We start from the raw sequence: 17,790 nt of genomic DNA on the forward strand, positions 1-17,790 counted from the left end.
TCTCTAATTTCATCAGTGGTAACAAACTAATCCTCTTTTTGCTAAACCGCTGCATACAAAGGGAGAATAAATAAAACACTTTCTTGACCCTTTCCAAAAAAGTAAGGAAGATGCCTGGTGCTTCCTCAAGGGACTTTCACAAGAATCTAGAAAACAATTGACTTTGGGGTGGGATCCCATCCTGTCATGATGCAATTTGCTTCGCCCAGATTGCTGCAGACTTGGCTACTTTGGAATGATGACGTACAAAGTGCTTCACCAGGGATAAGGAAACTGTGTGGGAGTTGATCGTTTTATTCTGCATCATAGCATCTTTTTAAGGATCAGAGAGGCATTTTTATTGTGGGCTTGTTTGTTTGTTTGCACACATGCCACAGAGCAAACTTTAGCCTGGATCCTAAAGCGAGATCTGCACAAGTGTGGGGATCTAATCTCCTTGCAGGGATTGGGGCCTTTATTTGTATCACATGCATCCCACATAGCAGGATGTCTGAATGGGATCTCTGTTTAGGCTGTACGCCATTCTGGGCTGGGGAACTGACTGCTGACGTGTTGGTAAAGTGCTTGACTCGTTTTGGAGCACTGCAGAAAAGGTGGTGAATAATAAATGCAAGATTTATTTTTTATCATTGTTAATTTGCATGGACCCACTTTAGGATTTATTTAATGCAGCATTTCTGTAAGGGTGTGTGTATGTGTATGTGTATATATATATATATATATATAATATATGCATTTCTGTGAGGGGGGTGTATGTGTGTGTGTATATATATATAAAAGATATGCATTTCTGTAAGGGGGTGTGTGTGTGTATATATATATATATAATATATGCATTTCTGTGAGGGGTGTGTGTGTGTGTATATATATATAATATATGCATTTCTGTAAGGAGGGGTTTATGTGTGTGTGTGTATATTGGGTGGACGAGTATGGAACCTTTGCTGCATCCTAAACTGCACAGAAAGCCCTTCCCAAGGTCACACAATCCCACCTCGCACGGCTGGCCTCGCCTCCCCCCCCTCCAGATGGCCCCACCCGCTCCTCCTGACCACGCCTACCCACAGGTCACACTTCCACCTCGCCCAGCTGGCCCCGCCCCTCCCCGCCTGCGGCTTCTCGGGCCCCGCCCCTCTCCTCCTCTTCCCAGACCCCCGCCTCCTTGCGTCGTGACGCCAGACGCCGCGCGGGGCGACGCGGCAGCGCCCCCTCCGCTCCCCGGCCGTGGCCCCGCCCCCCCGTGCCTGGCGTGGGGCTCCCTGTGGCTGGGTGGCTGAGCCGAGCCGAGCCGCGGCGGCCGCTGCTGAGACAAGATGGCGGCCCCGGGCGAGTACTTCAGTGTGGGGAGCCAGGTGTCGTGCCGGACCTGCCAGGAGCAGCGGCTGCAGGGCGAGGTGGTGGCCTTCGACTACCCCAGCAAGATGCTGGCGCTCAGTATCCGACCGGGGCCGGGCCGAGGGGAGCGGGGAGAGCCGGGGCCGGGCCGGGGCCGGGGCCGGGGCCGGGCCGAGGGGAGAGCCGGGGCCGGGCCCGGGCCCGGGCCGAGGGGAGAGCCGGAGCCGGGGCCGGGCCGAGGGGAGAGCCGGGGCCGGGGCAGGTGCCCTGCGGCGCCCAGGGGCCGGGGAGGGGAAGCCTGTGGGCCTGGCGCCCGCCGCGGGGGTGGGGGAGAGCCCGGGGCTGGGAGCGGGCCTGGATGGGGCGGGAGCGATCCTGCTCAGGTGGGGGTCACCGTTTGGGGGGCCCTGTGGCCGGGGGGGGCTCTGCTGCGGCCTGGGAGCCGCCTGGCGGAGCGGGGAGAGCAGCGCGGGGGGGCGGGCGTGTGGGGCGGGGCTGTGATCTAGCCGGGGGGCTGCCCGGGGCGGGGGGGCTGTGTCTGATCTACCTTGGGCACTGTAGTGGGGGGGAGAAGAGGCGGGGGTGGATGCTGGCCGGCTTTGGAGGGAAAATGGAGCTGCGGGGGGGGGGGGGGAGTTTGATCTTGCCTTGGGACACGTGTGTGTGTGTGCGGGGGGGGGGGCGGATGTAAGGGTAAGAGATGCTGTGGGTAGGTTGCTTGGGGAAAGAGTGATATGTGCTTGCTTCTCTGCGTGGCCCGCTGCTGGCTATATAGAGGTAGAAGCCGGGAATGGAGATCCTGGCAATACATGAGCCCATCATGAGTCTCTGGACACACTGAAAAGGTTAGTCTACAACAGGCCATGCAGGCCTCTCGCCACATGCTCAGGAAAGGCCTTGCAGGGTGCCCCAAGGTCTGTGTGAGAGAGAAACTCCAGAATCAAAGTCCATACCACTGCCTGTACGAGCTCTGTCTCCAGCCTCCCCGCCTCTGGGCACTGCTGGCCAGTGTCAGGACAGTGTCTGAGCTGGCCTTGGGAGTGCTGCTTGAACCTTTCAAAAGGAAGCGGAGGCAATCTGAGTAGGTTGCTTTGTGGGATGTTACAATGGTTCCTCCCCTTCTGGAGGGGGCAGTGCTATCTGGGTTTGATGAGAATGTGGAGTTTAACAGCAAAGGGAGGCTGAGAAGTAGGGTCAGATGGTCTAGCTTGCGGGCCAGGTTTTGATCCCTTTCCAGAGAAAAGGATGTGATCTGGACATAGTGCTCTGGGGAGTGATGTATTTTCCCCAGTTTTCTCTCCCCTAAGTTTCTCCTTTTTTATATGAGTTTCTGCAGGTGAGGTTTTCATATCAGTTGTAGTGTTAACTTTGTCTGGTGGGAGGGAGATCTGATTGTTCTCTGCTTTTAAGCTGCAGGTGTGCCTCATTTATATGGATGAGACCAGTCTCTCCTCCCCTCCTAGGAGTGGAGAGGCAGTGTACAGAGCCATATGTCTAATGCGGTCTCCTCATGCTAATAAACCCACCATCTCTCTCTTGCCTTGATATGTTCTTCTCTGCTTACTCTAGCAGACAGATGAAGGAGAGGAGGACTAACTATCCCTCTTCATCAGGAACAGATTGCACAGGAATTAATGTCAGTTCTATAAAGATTTTTCTGGGGGTGGTAAACTGATGGCTAATTTACACTTTTCTGTCATTCTAGAAGTGTCAAACTACCTCAAATGCATATAAGGTTTATGTTATCGAAAATGTGGTAATGAATGGGAAAGTGTCCTCTATGAATCTTTAGAGCTTGTCACCTGATTATTATGTGGGTGAAAGCATGACTAGAGTAACTTGTGTTCAGGTGGCATCTGCAGTAAGCTAATGTTCTTGGTAGAGTCTTTAGACCTAGTGTGTGTCTGTTAAGGTTTGTCTACATGGGGAAGTAATTCTGGAATAAGGTAGGGCATGAAATTAAAGTGCAGTAGCTATCCTGCAATAACTACCCATGCGCACACTCTTATTCCAGAATGAGTGCCCCACACAGAGTTATTTTGGAGTAGCTTATTCCGCAGTGGCTTATTTTGGTCAATTTCTCCATGTAAATAAGCAAAGGTTTATTGACATCTGTGCTGATCAGCAATGCCTTCTCCCCACCACCATCAAAACCATGACATAAACCCCTCTAAGCTTCCTTGACTAGAATGGGCACGGTTGTACGTACCCCTGAAAAGCATGCTGTAGATCACACAGCATCCTAGGTTCTCTACAATGTAGTTATAACAATTATTAGCAAAAGAAAAAGATCCTGTCCCATGGTCAGGGAAGCCATCCTGGCAGCAGCTGAGTTTAAGTAGTTGTTGCTAGCACTGTTTCTGGTTTCTACTGCTGACCAATCGTTCCATTGTTACAGGGTTTAGTGTGGTAGAAGAATTTGTATGCTGAAAATCTAACTCTTCTATTGACTTGTTCTCTAAACTCCATCAAATAGCCCTCCTTACCAGTTGTCTTTTTTGACTTGTTAAGTGTGTCTGCCTGGATTTGTTTTCCTTAATGCTGTTTTCCTCCAGAATGTCCCTCTTCCAGTGGAAAGCCCAACCATGCAGATATCCTGCTCGTAAACTTACAGTATGTTTCAGAAGTGGAAATAATTAATGACCGCACGGAAACCCCTCCTCCTTTAGCATCACTCAATGTTAGCAAGGTAAGGACCCTTTATCCTTTTGTGTGCTCATGGATTTACACTTGATTTGATTGACAGGAAGAGTTGCAGATCAGTTGCATTTCTTACTGTTAAAATACCCTACTTTGCCCAATGTTTGCTTAGCTGACATTGCTTTTATGAATTTAAATCAAAATATTCATGTGCAGGTTGCTATTCTGGTTCCCCACATACTGTGAAGCCCTTAGAAGTGCATTAACGTTTCTATGTTAATGGGCAGTCTGTCCATCTTTATACTTAGCGGTCATCATTCAGGCCTAAAGTAGAGAATGTGGAGGGGGGTTTTCCAAGGTGACTAGTCCATGGACAACTGAATTCTTCATTGTGCAGATGAAAATGTGATGGTCTGGAATCTTGTGGCCATGCTTAATTAGCTGCATGTGTTTTGCCAAAGCATGGTATGGAGCATACCTGGCTGAATGGAGCTAGAGGAGGAATGGGTTATTGTCCATTTCTTCTGCTTAATGTATTTTACAAGGAAACTGACGAGACCAACTTTTTTTGTCTTGGGTCCAACTTGCTGTTCAGCCAGTGCATACATGATTTTAGTGCTGATCACCAGGCTTGTCTAGGTTAGTACGGTACGTGTACGCTTTTTGGTCCTGTTTACAGTGTCAAAATCCAGGGGGCTTTTGGACCTGATTTCAACATGGCCTTGTTATGGAGACTGGCTCTGTGTCTTAACTATCCTGAAGTGTGCGCGTCTAAACTGCTGTAGGTGCAATTTGGGACCACGGTATAGTCCACTCTGCACCGTAAGACCCCACTCAGTCAGTCAGGGTTTTACTGTGTTGTGACTGGACTCAAGCAAGGCTTATAGGATACACGGACCTATGATCCTAAGGCCACGTATACATCATGGACACCCCAGCGGCACAGCTGTACTAAGCCGCTGTAACACCTACAGTGTAAACCTTTCCACTATGCAGAGGAGGTTTTTCTGTTGTTGTAGGAGCACCACCTCCCTGAGCAACTGTAGCTATGTTGACAGAAGCATTCTTACCATCCACCTAGCTGCATCTATGTTGGAGGTTAGGTCTACATAGCTACGGTGTTTGGGTATGGATTTTTCAGATCCTGAATGCTGTAACTATGTCCACCTAACTTTTAAGTGTAGACCAGGCCTAATAATGGCAAGCTGGCATCTGAATGTTAAAGGTGTGTGAAGTGGCAGTGACCGAAGGCTTCCTGTGTTCAATACCTCAATGACTATCTAATGTTTTAAGTTCGGTTAGCATCTCATCTAGAAAAACTGCAGCTGTGTGGAACCCTCTGTTTCCTGCTGAAGCCCCAGTATCTCAGCAGTAGAAAGTCACAGCGGGAAGTGAAGAGTAACTTTCCTGTGTCTAAGTGCAGTGGAAATCTAAGTAGGTGGATTACAATCACCTGAGCTGGAATTTAGCCAGGACACTAGGGCTAACACCCATAGCCTTATATAAAAGTGCAGCCGGCTCTTCAGTGACCACAAGTGGTCAGGATCTCTCGGCCAAAAAGTAGCTTGCTTCATAGTGCTGTCTCCTTGCAATGCTAATACAGGGTTGTGCATTTGTTGCTCACAGAGCTTCCGTCCGCTGAGTCTCCCATCACTGCTACCTGCAGCACCCTGGTTTTCTTTGGCAGGTGGTGTAGTCAAGAACTGACATTATTGGCTACAAAATCACAGGTCAAAACCGCTTGTATTTGTTTCCCATTTTGGAGGAGATGCTAATGGATAGAAGTGGCTATGGGCAGGTTAACACTTAAGCAGTCACCCTTCCAGCCCATGTTTGCCGTGTGCCCTTGCTTTATTCAATCTCCAATGGATTCCCATCAACTGGCATTTTCGCGCTCTTGTGAGCAGGTCAGAGTTCCTATGGAGGGAAGGCCCAGAAGCCTTGAAAGACACGGAGTGGTCAGTTGTATCTCAGGGATCTGTGTGTAACTTGAATGTAACTTCCCCTCTAAAATAGATCATTTCTGGTTTTCAAGAGGTACTGTCTGAGAAATGGAAAGGGAAATGATCCGGTGCAGTCAAATAAGTTGGATGCCTTGTGCTAAATGCCCCAGCCAACTGGGCTGGGGAAACAGAGCGGTGTAGGGAAGGTGTAGCTTAGTTAGGGTTTTGCATGATTGGTACTGGTCTTCTAATGGCACCCTGTAGTATTGGAGAAAGGCTTTAGCCAGTAACTGCATGGTAGACAAATACATCCTTCAGCTGCGTTTCAGTATACAGGCGAGTCTCATCTTACGCGCATTTAACATGTGCGAATTCAGCTTTGTGCGGTCGGCAAAAACAAAAGAGAAAAATAACAATTTAGATACTGTATCTGTAGTGCGGGCGATTCCGCCCGCCGTTACACTCAATGTAATTTTGACCATACGCGATTTTCGCTTTACGCGCTGACTGCAGACTGTAACCCCAGCGTAAAATGAGACTCGCCTGTAATCTTAGTGAGGGAGGGAATGGACACAGTTTCTGGCAGGGCTGCCTCAGCTTGATGGGACTTTTGGGGGGTTAGCATTCTTCCGAGTTAAAATCGGAGGGCAAGCGGTCAAAATTAGAGATTTGGAATCTTCAAGGTATAGGTGAATTTTGGATTTGGCTTTATTTGATTCATTTTAAAGTGGAGGGAGGTTTCAGGGCAGGAAATGCAGTTGAGAGAAGCAATCTTAAAGAGGGTGTGGCTGCCATTTTTAAGGAAGTTTTTCGGGGTAGGTGGAGGGGGGGAAAAATCTGACCCAGGTGGTGGTAATTGCTAACAGACAAGGTAGTATTTGTGGTGGGTGGAGTTCCCACTATAGCATTAAACCTGCACTATATAAGCCATCCACAGTAAGGTAACATGACACAATACCTAGGAACCACAGGCTTTGTCCCTAAACACAAGTATCCTCCTTTTGTGGCATTGTCTGTGGCTTATGTTAGTTTCCTTTTGCTTATTGATGGATTATCGTGTTGACCAAGGTATCAAATGACCCAATTACTGCAGAGATGTAATTACACCTTGTAGCTGCATCACCTGCTGTAACTGTAAATGCTGCTACTTAGGTGTAATAGATGTTACAGGTCCTTACTTGGCTATGGGGTGGGGGGGGGAAATCACTGTATGCATAGCACATTTTAATAGTGTATTAACCAACAAACTTATTCAGTTAAAAGCACTTGGTTAGTTATTTTGCTGGCAGGAAGGCTCTATAGAAATTCTTCAGTGCAAGAAACCCAAATCAAATTGTACTTCTGCTGGCAGTTCAAGTGTCCAGAAATCTGTCTGTGTTCCCATAATTAAAAAAATATGGTCTTTGCCTGATTGAGACGACTGCAGCATTTCATACCTCTTGCATTTACAGAACTCCTCTTCCAAGGGTGGCTGTGTAGGCTGTTGTCTGGATGCTTCAGGACTGGGAAGTAGTGCAAACTGCTAGCTGGCGTGTCAGAGGAAGTTAAAAATGCTACTAAAGGGATGTAGAGAAACTCTTAACGGAGTACAGATTTCATACGGGGGCGGGGGATGATGTATGAAGATGAAAATAGAGAGCTGCCATTTAAAACAGCAAAGAAAGTATTTGTCTACACCAGTCCTAGGTGTGAATGGAAGAATGAGGGACGGGGAGTGAATGTTGGCGTATTGGTCGCAGGTGGATGTGGCAGCATGGAGAAGAAATCCCGGATCCAGCACAAATAAAAGAGCCCTGGGAAGGGGAGGTGAGCAAGCAGGGAAAGTGGAGAGAGAAATTTAGTTAAGATGAAACTTGAAAACCAGGAGGCAACGCTTGTGAATAGGACTGGTAATGGATGTGCTGCTAGAAGGCAGGATGGAGAGAGGGTGATATGTTTTTGCATCCTGCGGTGAAAGTCGAACTATGGTGATGCCCACAGGACCTGGCTGTAAAAGATTATAACAGGAATTGCCAAGCATTAAGAAGCGTAGATGATGAGGATGTTTGGTCAAGATGTGGATGAACGAAGACAATTTTGCAGTTGCAGTGGTGGGCAAACCAGGGAGATGTTCTGGAAAGGATCTGAATTGAGGACTTTTCAATCTATGGCCTTGGGAGCAAAGTAAAGGAGTTGGAGAAAGGAGAACTGTGAAACAAACATTATTTCCCCGGGTGCGAATGTCGTCCTTTGACTAATTTAGTGTTAATTTCACTGGTGTGTTCAAGGCGGGAGCTGGCAGTCCACTTAGGAAGCTGAAGGCTCAAAAAATGAGTTTAAGGAACTAGATTAACGCTTGAAGGTAGCCGCCAGATGTCCTATGCATGGGCTGGATGGAGACTTAGTTTCTGGTGGAAACACTACAGCCAGTAACAGTGGTTTGAAGGGAGGCTGTAACATAGATGGCTTCGGGGCTTGTCAACCGCTTTGTTGCTGTGAGCCCTGCGTTCAGCCGCGTACAACCAGTAAATTGCCTCTACCTCCTCGAACCCTTTTCCCTGGCTGCACAGCTCTGTAGAGAGGATGCCACAGGGACTGTGCTCCTGGGGCCTGAGACATGGCTGCAAACAACTAAGTCCACTTCAGTAAAAGGCTGGCTAGAGATCGACGTCTGCCTCACCTTGTTGTAACTAGACTGCTGGTTTATACTGACACCATTACTAATGTGAGCTTGTTCAGCCTGTGCGATGAGATGTCACTCTGCATCTGTATAGTTCTGAACTGGGAGTGGCCCTCTCGGGATAAGAGGGCAACAGGTCTATTTGTCTAATTAACTTAGTTGCCATTTAGTACCTGGGGGGTGAGGAGTCTCAGGGGTGGGGGGGACTGAGGAATGTGACTAGGCAGCTTATTGGAACTCGGTGGCTTTCTTTTAGGCTTGCACGTATTCATACCATTCATACATCTGTGAATAGGGAAGGGAAGTGACTCATCCATTCACAGAGCTCTTGCACAAGGTGTATAGCTGAATCTGCTTAATAGGCTCATAGCAGCAAGTTCAGATGCTCTTTGGAGACTGGGGGAGCTGGAACGGCCGAGTATATTTGACAGTGAAACTGCTTTGAATGCTTGAATTGGAAACCGTGTAAACAAGGCTTTTGCAGATGCAGTTAATTTTTCTCTTCCGTAGGTAGCAGTGGTAAGTAATAGAGCACATCCTATGAGCTCTTATGCTTCTGTAAGGACCCTTCAGATTAGGAGCTTGATATGTGGGATTAATGAACACCAGTAAATGTGAGTTTGTTTCATTCTTCAGCAGGTGAAGTGACCCTTAGTTTCATTCTTCAGCAGGTGACTAAGTACATTGTTCTGGTCAGAGGCTGAGGGCTGGAATCCTAGGGGTTTCCCCTTGATCCCTCCTTATTTGTAGGTGGACTAAAGCGCTGTTTAATTTAGGGGGGAGGAATCCCTAAAGCATTCTTTGGATGTTGTCTGCAAGTCTTAGACGTGCTTTGCTTTGATTTACTGTGTTTGTGTTCTTGGCTGGGGGTCTGGTTATGTGAAGACAGTGATATGAGCTCTCGGCCAGCGGAGGCATTCCCTCCATCCGTCTGGCAGTGCGTGTGACTGGCCACTTGGTTTTGACGCGGTGGGCTGCTGTGTAGGATGCACTAGCAGTCCCTCACAGAGGAGATTTGCTCCCTACAGTGTAATTTCTTGTAAAAGCAGGGTCCCCGCGAAGACCTGACTGGTCTCTCCTGCATCTCTCTCACATGCCAGGCCACTGGACAGGGAAAGTGTATCCAACGTAGCCACTGTTTTGAGTTAAGTCAGCACCCAAATGGACAAAGAGCCTGTCTGAACATCCAGCTCTCTCAGTGCAGAGGATTCTCCTGCTAAACGCTTCAGTGTCTTGTCAAACACGAGAAGCTGGGAATAAACTGCTGGTTGTGTGCAATAAGAATAAACTCAGTCTCTCAGCTACAGAGGGGGATGCATTACAGGTCCAGCCTTCCCTGGGAGCAAGACCATGCAAACTGCCACCCTGTTTAACTGAGGCGGTTAAGCGGCTCCTAGAACCGTGACCACCCTGGGCATTCTCTCTGCTGACAACTAGGTGAACCAACCATACTTTGCTATAGAAACCCATTAAAGCAACCCTTCTCAGGCAAAAAAATCCCTGCTCCCACAAGTCAGGGAAACAGTGTTTTGCAGCAGCCATATAGAAACATGGTTGTTGCTTAGGTGAGTCTGAGCCACTGTAAATTACCGGAAAACTATGTTGAAATGAGTCTTGTAATCCAGCTACCAAGTGAGATTAGCTCTGGGTGATCTTTAACGAAACCACCAATCAGCAGCCAGAAGGCTTGCTAATAAGCAAGAGCAGGATTCCCCCCATCCCCTTTTGGCGTTACAGCTTCACAGTTCTTCAGTAAAAGTCTCATTCACCTAAGCACTGAAACAGGACACAGCCAGCTGCTTTTTGGCTAGAGTTTTTTTCTCTCTCCGTGGGTGGAGGGGGGATCGATCTTTTGCTATTGTCGAGAATTGTTTGTAGTAAAGTTCCTCTGCTCTGTGGCGCGTAGGATTTTCATACTGGGAAGGGGGTGTGGGGGAGAGAATCTTGATGATGCATCTCACAGCTGTGTGAAATGTGCCATTTCTAGCTAATCAAAGGTGACTTTCCTTGGGATATTTGGTGTGAGCCTTCGGGAAGACTGTGCCCTGGGACGGGCTGTTTGCAAGTTGGCTCTGTATCTACAGAAGATGCTTTCTAGGGATCAGCCGGCGTGAGATGCTTTCTCCTTTATGGCAAAGAAGCATCTGCATTCTGCTGGCAGTGTGTTAACTTTACCCCTGTCATCCCTGTTCTGTGAGCTGGGAATGGATCCCTCTCGTGGGGGCTATAGCACAGGGGTTCTCACCCTTTTTCTCTCTGAGGCCCCCCCCCAACATACTATACAAACTCCATGGCCCACCTGGGCCACCACAACTCGTTTTCTGCGTATAAATGCCTGGACTGGCATTAGGGGGTGGCAAGCAGGGCAGTTGCCTGGGACCCTATGCAACAGGCCCCCGCCAAGCTAAGTTGCTCAGGCTTTGGCTTTGGTCCCGGGTGGCAGGGCTCGGGGCCCTGGGCTTCAGCCCCATGCAGTGACGTAAACCCCAACCAACCCCCCCCCCCCCCCCCCCGCCCCCGGGTGGGTACTGTATTCCACAATAATTACTCTGCTTTGTGAGTGGAGTAACTATTCCAGAATAAAATTGCTCTGATTCTAGACTAGAGTCCACAGAGAGTGTGTGGGGTTATGTGTGTCCTGAAGTAGCTATGTTGGGATAGTTATTCCAACATAACTCTGCTGCTCCGATTCCCTGTGTAGACAAGCCCTCATAACCCCAATAACCCACCTGCTGTTAATACCTGAAATGACCACAATTCTGAGATTAGGAGATGGGCAATTCTGCTGCTGTGTATTTGACAGCACATTGTATATAATCTCTTTTTTTCCTGCGTGTGTGCGCTTTGCACAGAAACGAGGGGGCACAAAATAGGAGAATGTGACTGTAAAGCCCCAAAGTTGTCAAGGAACTCCAGGGCAGATGTGGTTACGAAAACTACCTTAAAAAGACTAGACTTTTTTTTTTTAACTTAGGTACATAAAGGTCTTTAAGATCTTTGAATGAAAAGGGCAAAGGTCTGTTTGCATCCTGTTTGTTACCATCAAACGAACTTAACCTGTGATCTAAACCATGAAGTGCAGAGATGCATTTTTAACATGTGAGAAACATGCATAGCATGAGCATTTAAAGTACCTAACTTCCAGGGTAGTGCCTGACGCAAAGAGGCATCATACACATTTTCCCAGTAGGCTTTCTCTGTGTGATGGAAACGGCCTGTCTCACAAGTCCAAATCCAGCCCTGATCAAACAAGCTGCTAATACCTTGTGTTCTGTGACTTGCATTAAATGAGCTGGCAGTCTGTCCCATACCTAGTTGGTAGGAATCTGTGTCACGGTTTTGGGTGGGGCTTGTTGGCCATCTCCTCTGAGAGGCCAAGCACTGAATGGGCTGGGAGACTTGCCCTTGGAGGTTCCCTGTCAGGTCTGTGAGGTACTGATGGCAGGCAGTGTCCGGGAACCTGTAACTCAGGCTTGCAAAATTACCATGAAAATGTTTCTTTTTTCCCAGCACAGAAGCTACTAGACTGTGAGCACCTTGAGGCAGGGACTCTTATGTTAGCGCTGCACAGTGCCCATCCCCGTCGGGCCCCGATCCTGGCTAGGAATACATCTCCTTTGAATAGTCAGAACTATTTGTAGTGGGGCTGAATCAAGGGGGGAGTGCATGGTGCTTCAGATATGCCACCTGCATGAGAGGAGACAGTCCCTGCCCCAGAGATCTTACAAGCTAAGTGAGCTCTGTACTCGGACCACTCAGGAGCCCGGTGCGTATCTGAGCTCTGGGCTGGAGCATTGTTGCTTGCACTAGCGTGGTCCTGAAGTCTTTCTGCTGGAGCCCCGCTGTTGCTCAGTTTAATTTCCCCTGTGTTTACTTCAGTAAGGCATGTACCAGGTTATTTCTGGAGCCGGTTGCCTTTATGCAAACCGTTTCACCAGCAGGATGCACCTCTGTCAAATGCAGGCCAGCCCAATCTTAATTTCTCTTTGCCGCTCCCTCTCTCCCACTTGGGACGCTGCTGTTTTGTGGTCAAAAATCAATAACGCTCCGGGTCTTTGTTTCTCTCCCTGCAGCTTGCCAACAAAGCGCGGACAGAGAAGGAAGAGAAGATGAGCCAGGCGTATGCAATTAGTGCTGGTGTCTCTCTGGAGGGACAGCAGCTTTTCCAGACTATACATAAGACGTAAGTTGGCTGCGGGAGGGTGGCTGGGAGGTCTTTGTTTCCTTCACCCTCAGATACGTGCGTGCGCCTATGTTCTCTAGCGGGCGGGGTAACTCTTCCTGGGACGGATTCTGAGAGCCTCCCTCTCGCTGGTGGTCTGTCTAGTCGCTCCCAACTACCCATACGTGTAACAGGACCTCCAGGCTCCTCTGGGTTGGCCCCATGTCCATGGTTGCTGCCCTCTCCCATTGCTATGTGCGCTGTCCGGCCTTCTATGGGCCCTGGTCTGCTGCACATGGACTGGCCAAGCTGCCAATTGCTCCTCTAGGCCACGCTTCAGCTCCCTATGTAGTGTGGGTGGAAATGGCCCCATGGGACGGAGAGTCTCAACCCTGCCTAGCTTCCTCAAATTACAGCTGGAGCTGTGCCATTTCATCCCTCTCCCTGGCCTGTGGCAGCCTGTGGCCTTGTGAGCAGTTGGGCTGAAGTGCAAGGGGTTTGATTAGCCAATGTGCCAGCCCAAGGCACAGTCTAGTGTTACAGGTACATGGGAGAGCTCCCGCGCTTCAGAACGCAATCAGATCTGCAGTTCCTCAGCGCGCCCTGAGCATGCTCCCTTCCCGGAGGGCTTGCACCTCTACCTGGCAGAGCGACTTATAACTGAGAGGCGATGTCGTAACTCCAAGCCCACAACAACGGCTCTGAGTGGTTTCAGAGTAGCAGCCGTGTTAGTCTGTATCCTCAAAAAGAACAGGAGTACTTGTGGCACTTTAGAGACTAACAAACTTATTTGAGCATAAGCTTTCGTGGGCTACAGCTCATTTCATTGGCTGCATGCAGTGGAAAATACAGTGGGGAGATTTTATATACACAGAGAACATGAAACAATGGGTGTTACCATACAGACTGTAAGGAGAGTGATCAGGTAAAGTGAGCTGTTACCAGCAGGAGAGAGAAAAAACCTTTTGTAGTGATAATCAAGGTGGGCCGTTTCCAGCAGTTGACAAGAACGTGTGAGGAACAGTAGGGGGGGAAAATAAACATGGGGAAATAGTTTTACTTTGTGTAATGACACATCCACTCCCAGTCTTTATTCAAGCCTAATTTAATGGTGTCCAGTTTGCAAATTAATCCCAATTCAGCAGTCTCTCATTGGAGTCTGTTTCTCAATTTTTTTTTTGTTGAATTGCCACTTTTAGGTCTGTAATCAAGTGACCAGAGAGATTGAAGTGTTCTCCGACTGGTTTTTGAATGTTATAATTCTGGACGTCTGATTTGTGTCCATTTATTCTTTTACGTAGAGACTGTCCAGTTTGACCAATGTACATGGCAGAGGGGCATTGCTGGCACATGATAGCATATATCACATTGGTAGATGTGCAGGTGAACGAGCCTCTGATAGTGTGGCTGATGTGATTAGGCCCTATGATGGTGTCCCCTGAATAGATATGTGGACACAGTTGGCAACGGGCTTTGTTGCAAGGATAGGTTCCTGGGTTAGTGGTTCTGTTGTGTGGTGTGTGGTTGCTGGTGAGTATTTGCTTCAGGTTGGGGGGCTGTCTGTAGGCAAGGACTGGCCTGTCTCCCAAGATCTGTGAGAGTGATGGGTCGTCCTTCAGGATAGGTTGTAGATCCTTGGTGGTGCAGTTGGAGGGGTTTTAGTTGGGGGCTGAAAGTGATGGCTAGTGGTGTTCTGTTATTTTCTTTGTTGGGCCTGTCCTGTAGTAGGTAACTTCTGGGTACTCTTCTGGCTCTGTCAATCTTGCCGCTAGACAGATCTCTCATCAGGACGCTGCTTCCCGTAATCCTTCCCTGGAGGTACTGGCTGTGCCTTCAGTGATGTGCTGGCCCAGCCATGCCCCCAAGGCTGGTTCATCAGGACAGGGCAGCGGCTCACTCCTGTCTGCAGTGATCTGGTTTCAGAGCTACCACAGCCAGTGTTGGGAACGGGTGGGGGCCCTTTTGAAACCCACATGAGAGGGGAGGTAGGCGAGTGGGAGAGTTATGGCTCCAGAGCTGCTGGGCAGTTGTGGGTGGGGGTGAGTGCACGGCGGTATTAATAAAATCCTGCCCTGTTTCTGCCTCTCCCAGCATTAAAGACTGTAAATGGCAAGAGAAGAACATAGTGGTGATGGAAGACGTCGTTATCGCTCCTCCGTACCAAGTGGAAAACTGTAAAGGCAAGGAGGGAAGTGCCCTGAGTCACGTACGCAAAATAGTGAGTAGAGAGAGGGTGAATCCCCCCCACATAGGTACCTGTGGGACCCCATTGTTGTCACGTGGAAGGACCCTTCCCCCCCACTCGGTGCTGTCTGCTCCCAACGAGGAATGGTGCATTGTGTCCGAAGGGTAGCTGCAACTCTTGTTCCAGTCAGTGCCTGCAGCAGGGTTTTGAATCAAGCAGGAAATGGTTTAAAAGGGGTCTCCTAATGGTCCACTAAAGGGGCCTGGTGTTTCCTGTGGAACCCCTCGCTATGGAGCCAAGCCACTTCCAAGGCTGGACTCTGCTGTGTGGTCCCCATCCCGGTTTTACTGACGGAGCAGTCAGGCTGTGGAAGGAGTTATGGGTTTGATATTAAAGCTTTATCCACTGGGGAGTTGTGATCTCTCTGGCACCCACCCCAGGCCACATAGACCATGGGTTCTCAAACTGGGGGTCGGGACCCTTCAGGGGGTCACGAGCTGTCAGCCTCCACCCCAAACCCCGCTTTGCCTCCAGCATTTATAATGATGTTATATATTAAAAACACTTTTTTATATATTTAAGGGGGGGTCGCACTTGGAGGCTTGTGAAAGGGGTCACCAATCCAAAAGTTTGAGAACCCCTGACATAGACCAGTCTCTGGGGAAGAGTATGCCATTCCGTATTGCCTGTGTCTGAGTGTGTCTCTTTGCAAACCGTGTAGGACAAATACAGCTGTTGAGTTCTAGCTGAACCATTGACGGTCTCCATCTACCAGGGTGGAGGAGATGGAGCATGTGCCCGTAATCCCCATCCCAGCTGCTGCAAATCCCACTGGTCGCAACGATTGCTTCTGGTCACCATGGACCACTTTCTCGCATGCGCCTGGCACCCACGAGACCCGGTCACCCCTGTTCGCACGCCATGTGAAATTGTACAATTAAAACCCAGCAATGTTGATCCATCTTCTCCCTTTTTCTCTTCCCCCCTCGGCCAGGTTGAGAAACATTTTAGAGATGTGGAAAGCCAAAAGGTAATGCAAGGTTCACAAGCACAGCAAACACAGAAGGAAGCCACCCTGTCATCCTGAGTCCTGCCCCCTTCCGATCACCGGGGGCACTCTTCCAAGATCCAGCAGAAGCCGACAGGATTTCTTCAAAGGAGGCCGGGGCGGGGGAGGGCCAGGGTTCTATTTTATTTCCGGGGGGCTCTTTAACGGGGAGCTCCCCACTTCCAAACTTTAGACTTTAAAACAAAAAAAGAGAATAATTTAAAAGATCATCCATTACTTGACTGACAACCTTTCTTTTTGTCCGCCATGTTTTCTCCTAGGACAGTCAGACTTTGTTAGTTTTATTTTTGACTTCCTTTCCTCTGCCGCCACCCCACACAACACCCCCCCCTTTTATTTTTGTAAAGGGGTCCACCATTCTCCCCTCCCTTCTTTGATGTAGGAGAATCTGCCCTTCCCCCCAATACCCTGCTAAAAATAAAAATAACAATCTGACTGTGTTAACTGAATCGGGGCCTTTCTGCCACCGGCATGGTCCCGTTTTAATTTTGTTTGCACAGGGCAAGGCTTGAATTAGAATTATTTTTCTTATCTTTAAATATATATATGAATATATATATTAAAATGTTCTTTAAATATTTTCTGCTTCTAGCAGTTCTCTTCACCGGGATCATGGCAAAAAAAAGAAAAGGCAAACAACCCTCCCCACCCCTAATCAGCCCTGGCAGAGTTGGTGGCTTTGCGTGTGACACTCTGGAGAGTTCACACACACGAATACTGGGGATTTGGGAGGGCAGGAGGTGGTGGTGCTCCCTAAATCGTAAACCTCTTCTGACAGCTTTCTTACTGTCCTGTGCTGAAGGCGAGTTGGCCCCGTCTGGGAAGACACAGGCACTAGGAATAACACAGGATGGTGCTGCTAATTTACTCCTCCCTGCCTCCCACGGTACGGTACCGCAAAGCCGTCTCTTGTCCTCAGTGGGCTGGCAGATCCGGAGACACGGTGGCTTTCTCTTGCGTCGCGTCTGCTCACGCCACCGACTATCGTGCGTGTTAGCTCGTGTGTAGGCTTCTGTCCTTTTCGAGGTCAAAATTATCCAAATGAACTTGGATAGCAGGCCGTTTGTGCTTCATCCCCTTTCCGCTCCAGGCGTGCGTGCGTCTGGGATCCTTACAAGCTGGGACACGGTTTGTATATGTCCGAGTGCCCATGCAGAGAGCTGCACTGTGCTCCGTTTGCTAAGAGAGCACGAGGGCTTTTGTCACTCTGTCAAACCCAACCCTAAAAGTCTTTAGTCACCGGGCTGCCTTCCCCTGTCCTGTACCGTACCCAGCTGGCATTCATGCGTCGAGCCATTTGGCATCGCATGCTGCATGGGTGACTGTAGCCATCGGCTCGGCGGCAAGCCAGATTACGGAGCCGGTGAAACTGGCTTCCTCCCAAGCTAGGCAGGGGTACGGCTAAGCTACGGAAGTCTCGCGATTATTTTTTATTTTTTGCCATGATCTTCCCCCTTCCCTTTTTTTTAAATAAATGGATCAAAATTAAATAATTCAAGCCCTGCCTTTAAAAGAAAAAAAAAAATGGAAATTTTTTTAGTATTGTTTAGCAAAACAATAAAACCCAAAATTTTTTTAACCATCAAAAGTGTCTGCATTGGTGGGTTTGTTTGGCTGCAGCCTGGTGCCCGGCGGTGAGGCAGAGCAGGGGTTTCGTGCAGGCTCGAGCACACAGGACCCTCCTCTGTGGGTTGAACTGCCCTGGCCTTCGATTGACTGCCTTGCCTTGCTGTTCTGTTGGAAAGGCAAGCTGCCTGCGGGGAGGGGGCTAGGCTTCTGGAGAGCAGGGTGCGGGAC

The 17,790-nt window shown here is 49.0% G+C and overlaps 1 protein-coding gene across 2 annotated transcripts; it reads left to right on the forward strand.

Moving 5' to 3' along the window:
* Positions 1-1,169: 1,169 nt before the first annotated feature.
* LSM12 (LSM12 homolog) lies at positions 1,170-17,581 on the forward strand. Of its 2 annotated transcripts, none has more exons than XM_037887006.2 (5): positions 1,170-1,434; positions 3,891-4,024; positions 12,651-12,760; positions 14,831-14,957; positions 15,919-17,581. In XM_037887006.2, exons 1-5 carry the CDS (start codon positions 1,314-1,316, stop codon positions 16,009-16,011), a joined length of 585 nt encoding a protein of 194 aa, XP_037742934.1. In that variant the 5' UTR covers positions 1,170-1,313; the 3' UTR covers positions 16,012-17,581. The 2 variants fall into 2 exon arrangements, with proteins under 2 accessions (XP_037742934.1, XP_043392833.1); XM_043536898.1 differs by having other exon boundaries at positions 1,178-1,434; positions 15,646-15,947.
* Positions 17,582-17,790: the final 209 nt, after the last annotated feature.

Source organism: Chelonia mydas, chromosome 27, assembly GCF_015237465.2.
Source record: "Chelonia mydas isolate rCheMyd1 chromosome 27, rCheMyd1.pri.v2, whole genome shotgun sequence".
In the NCBI taxonomy this organism is placed as follows: Eukaryota; Metazoa; Chordata; order Testudines; family Cheloniidae; genus Chelonia; species Chelonia mydas.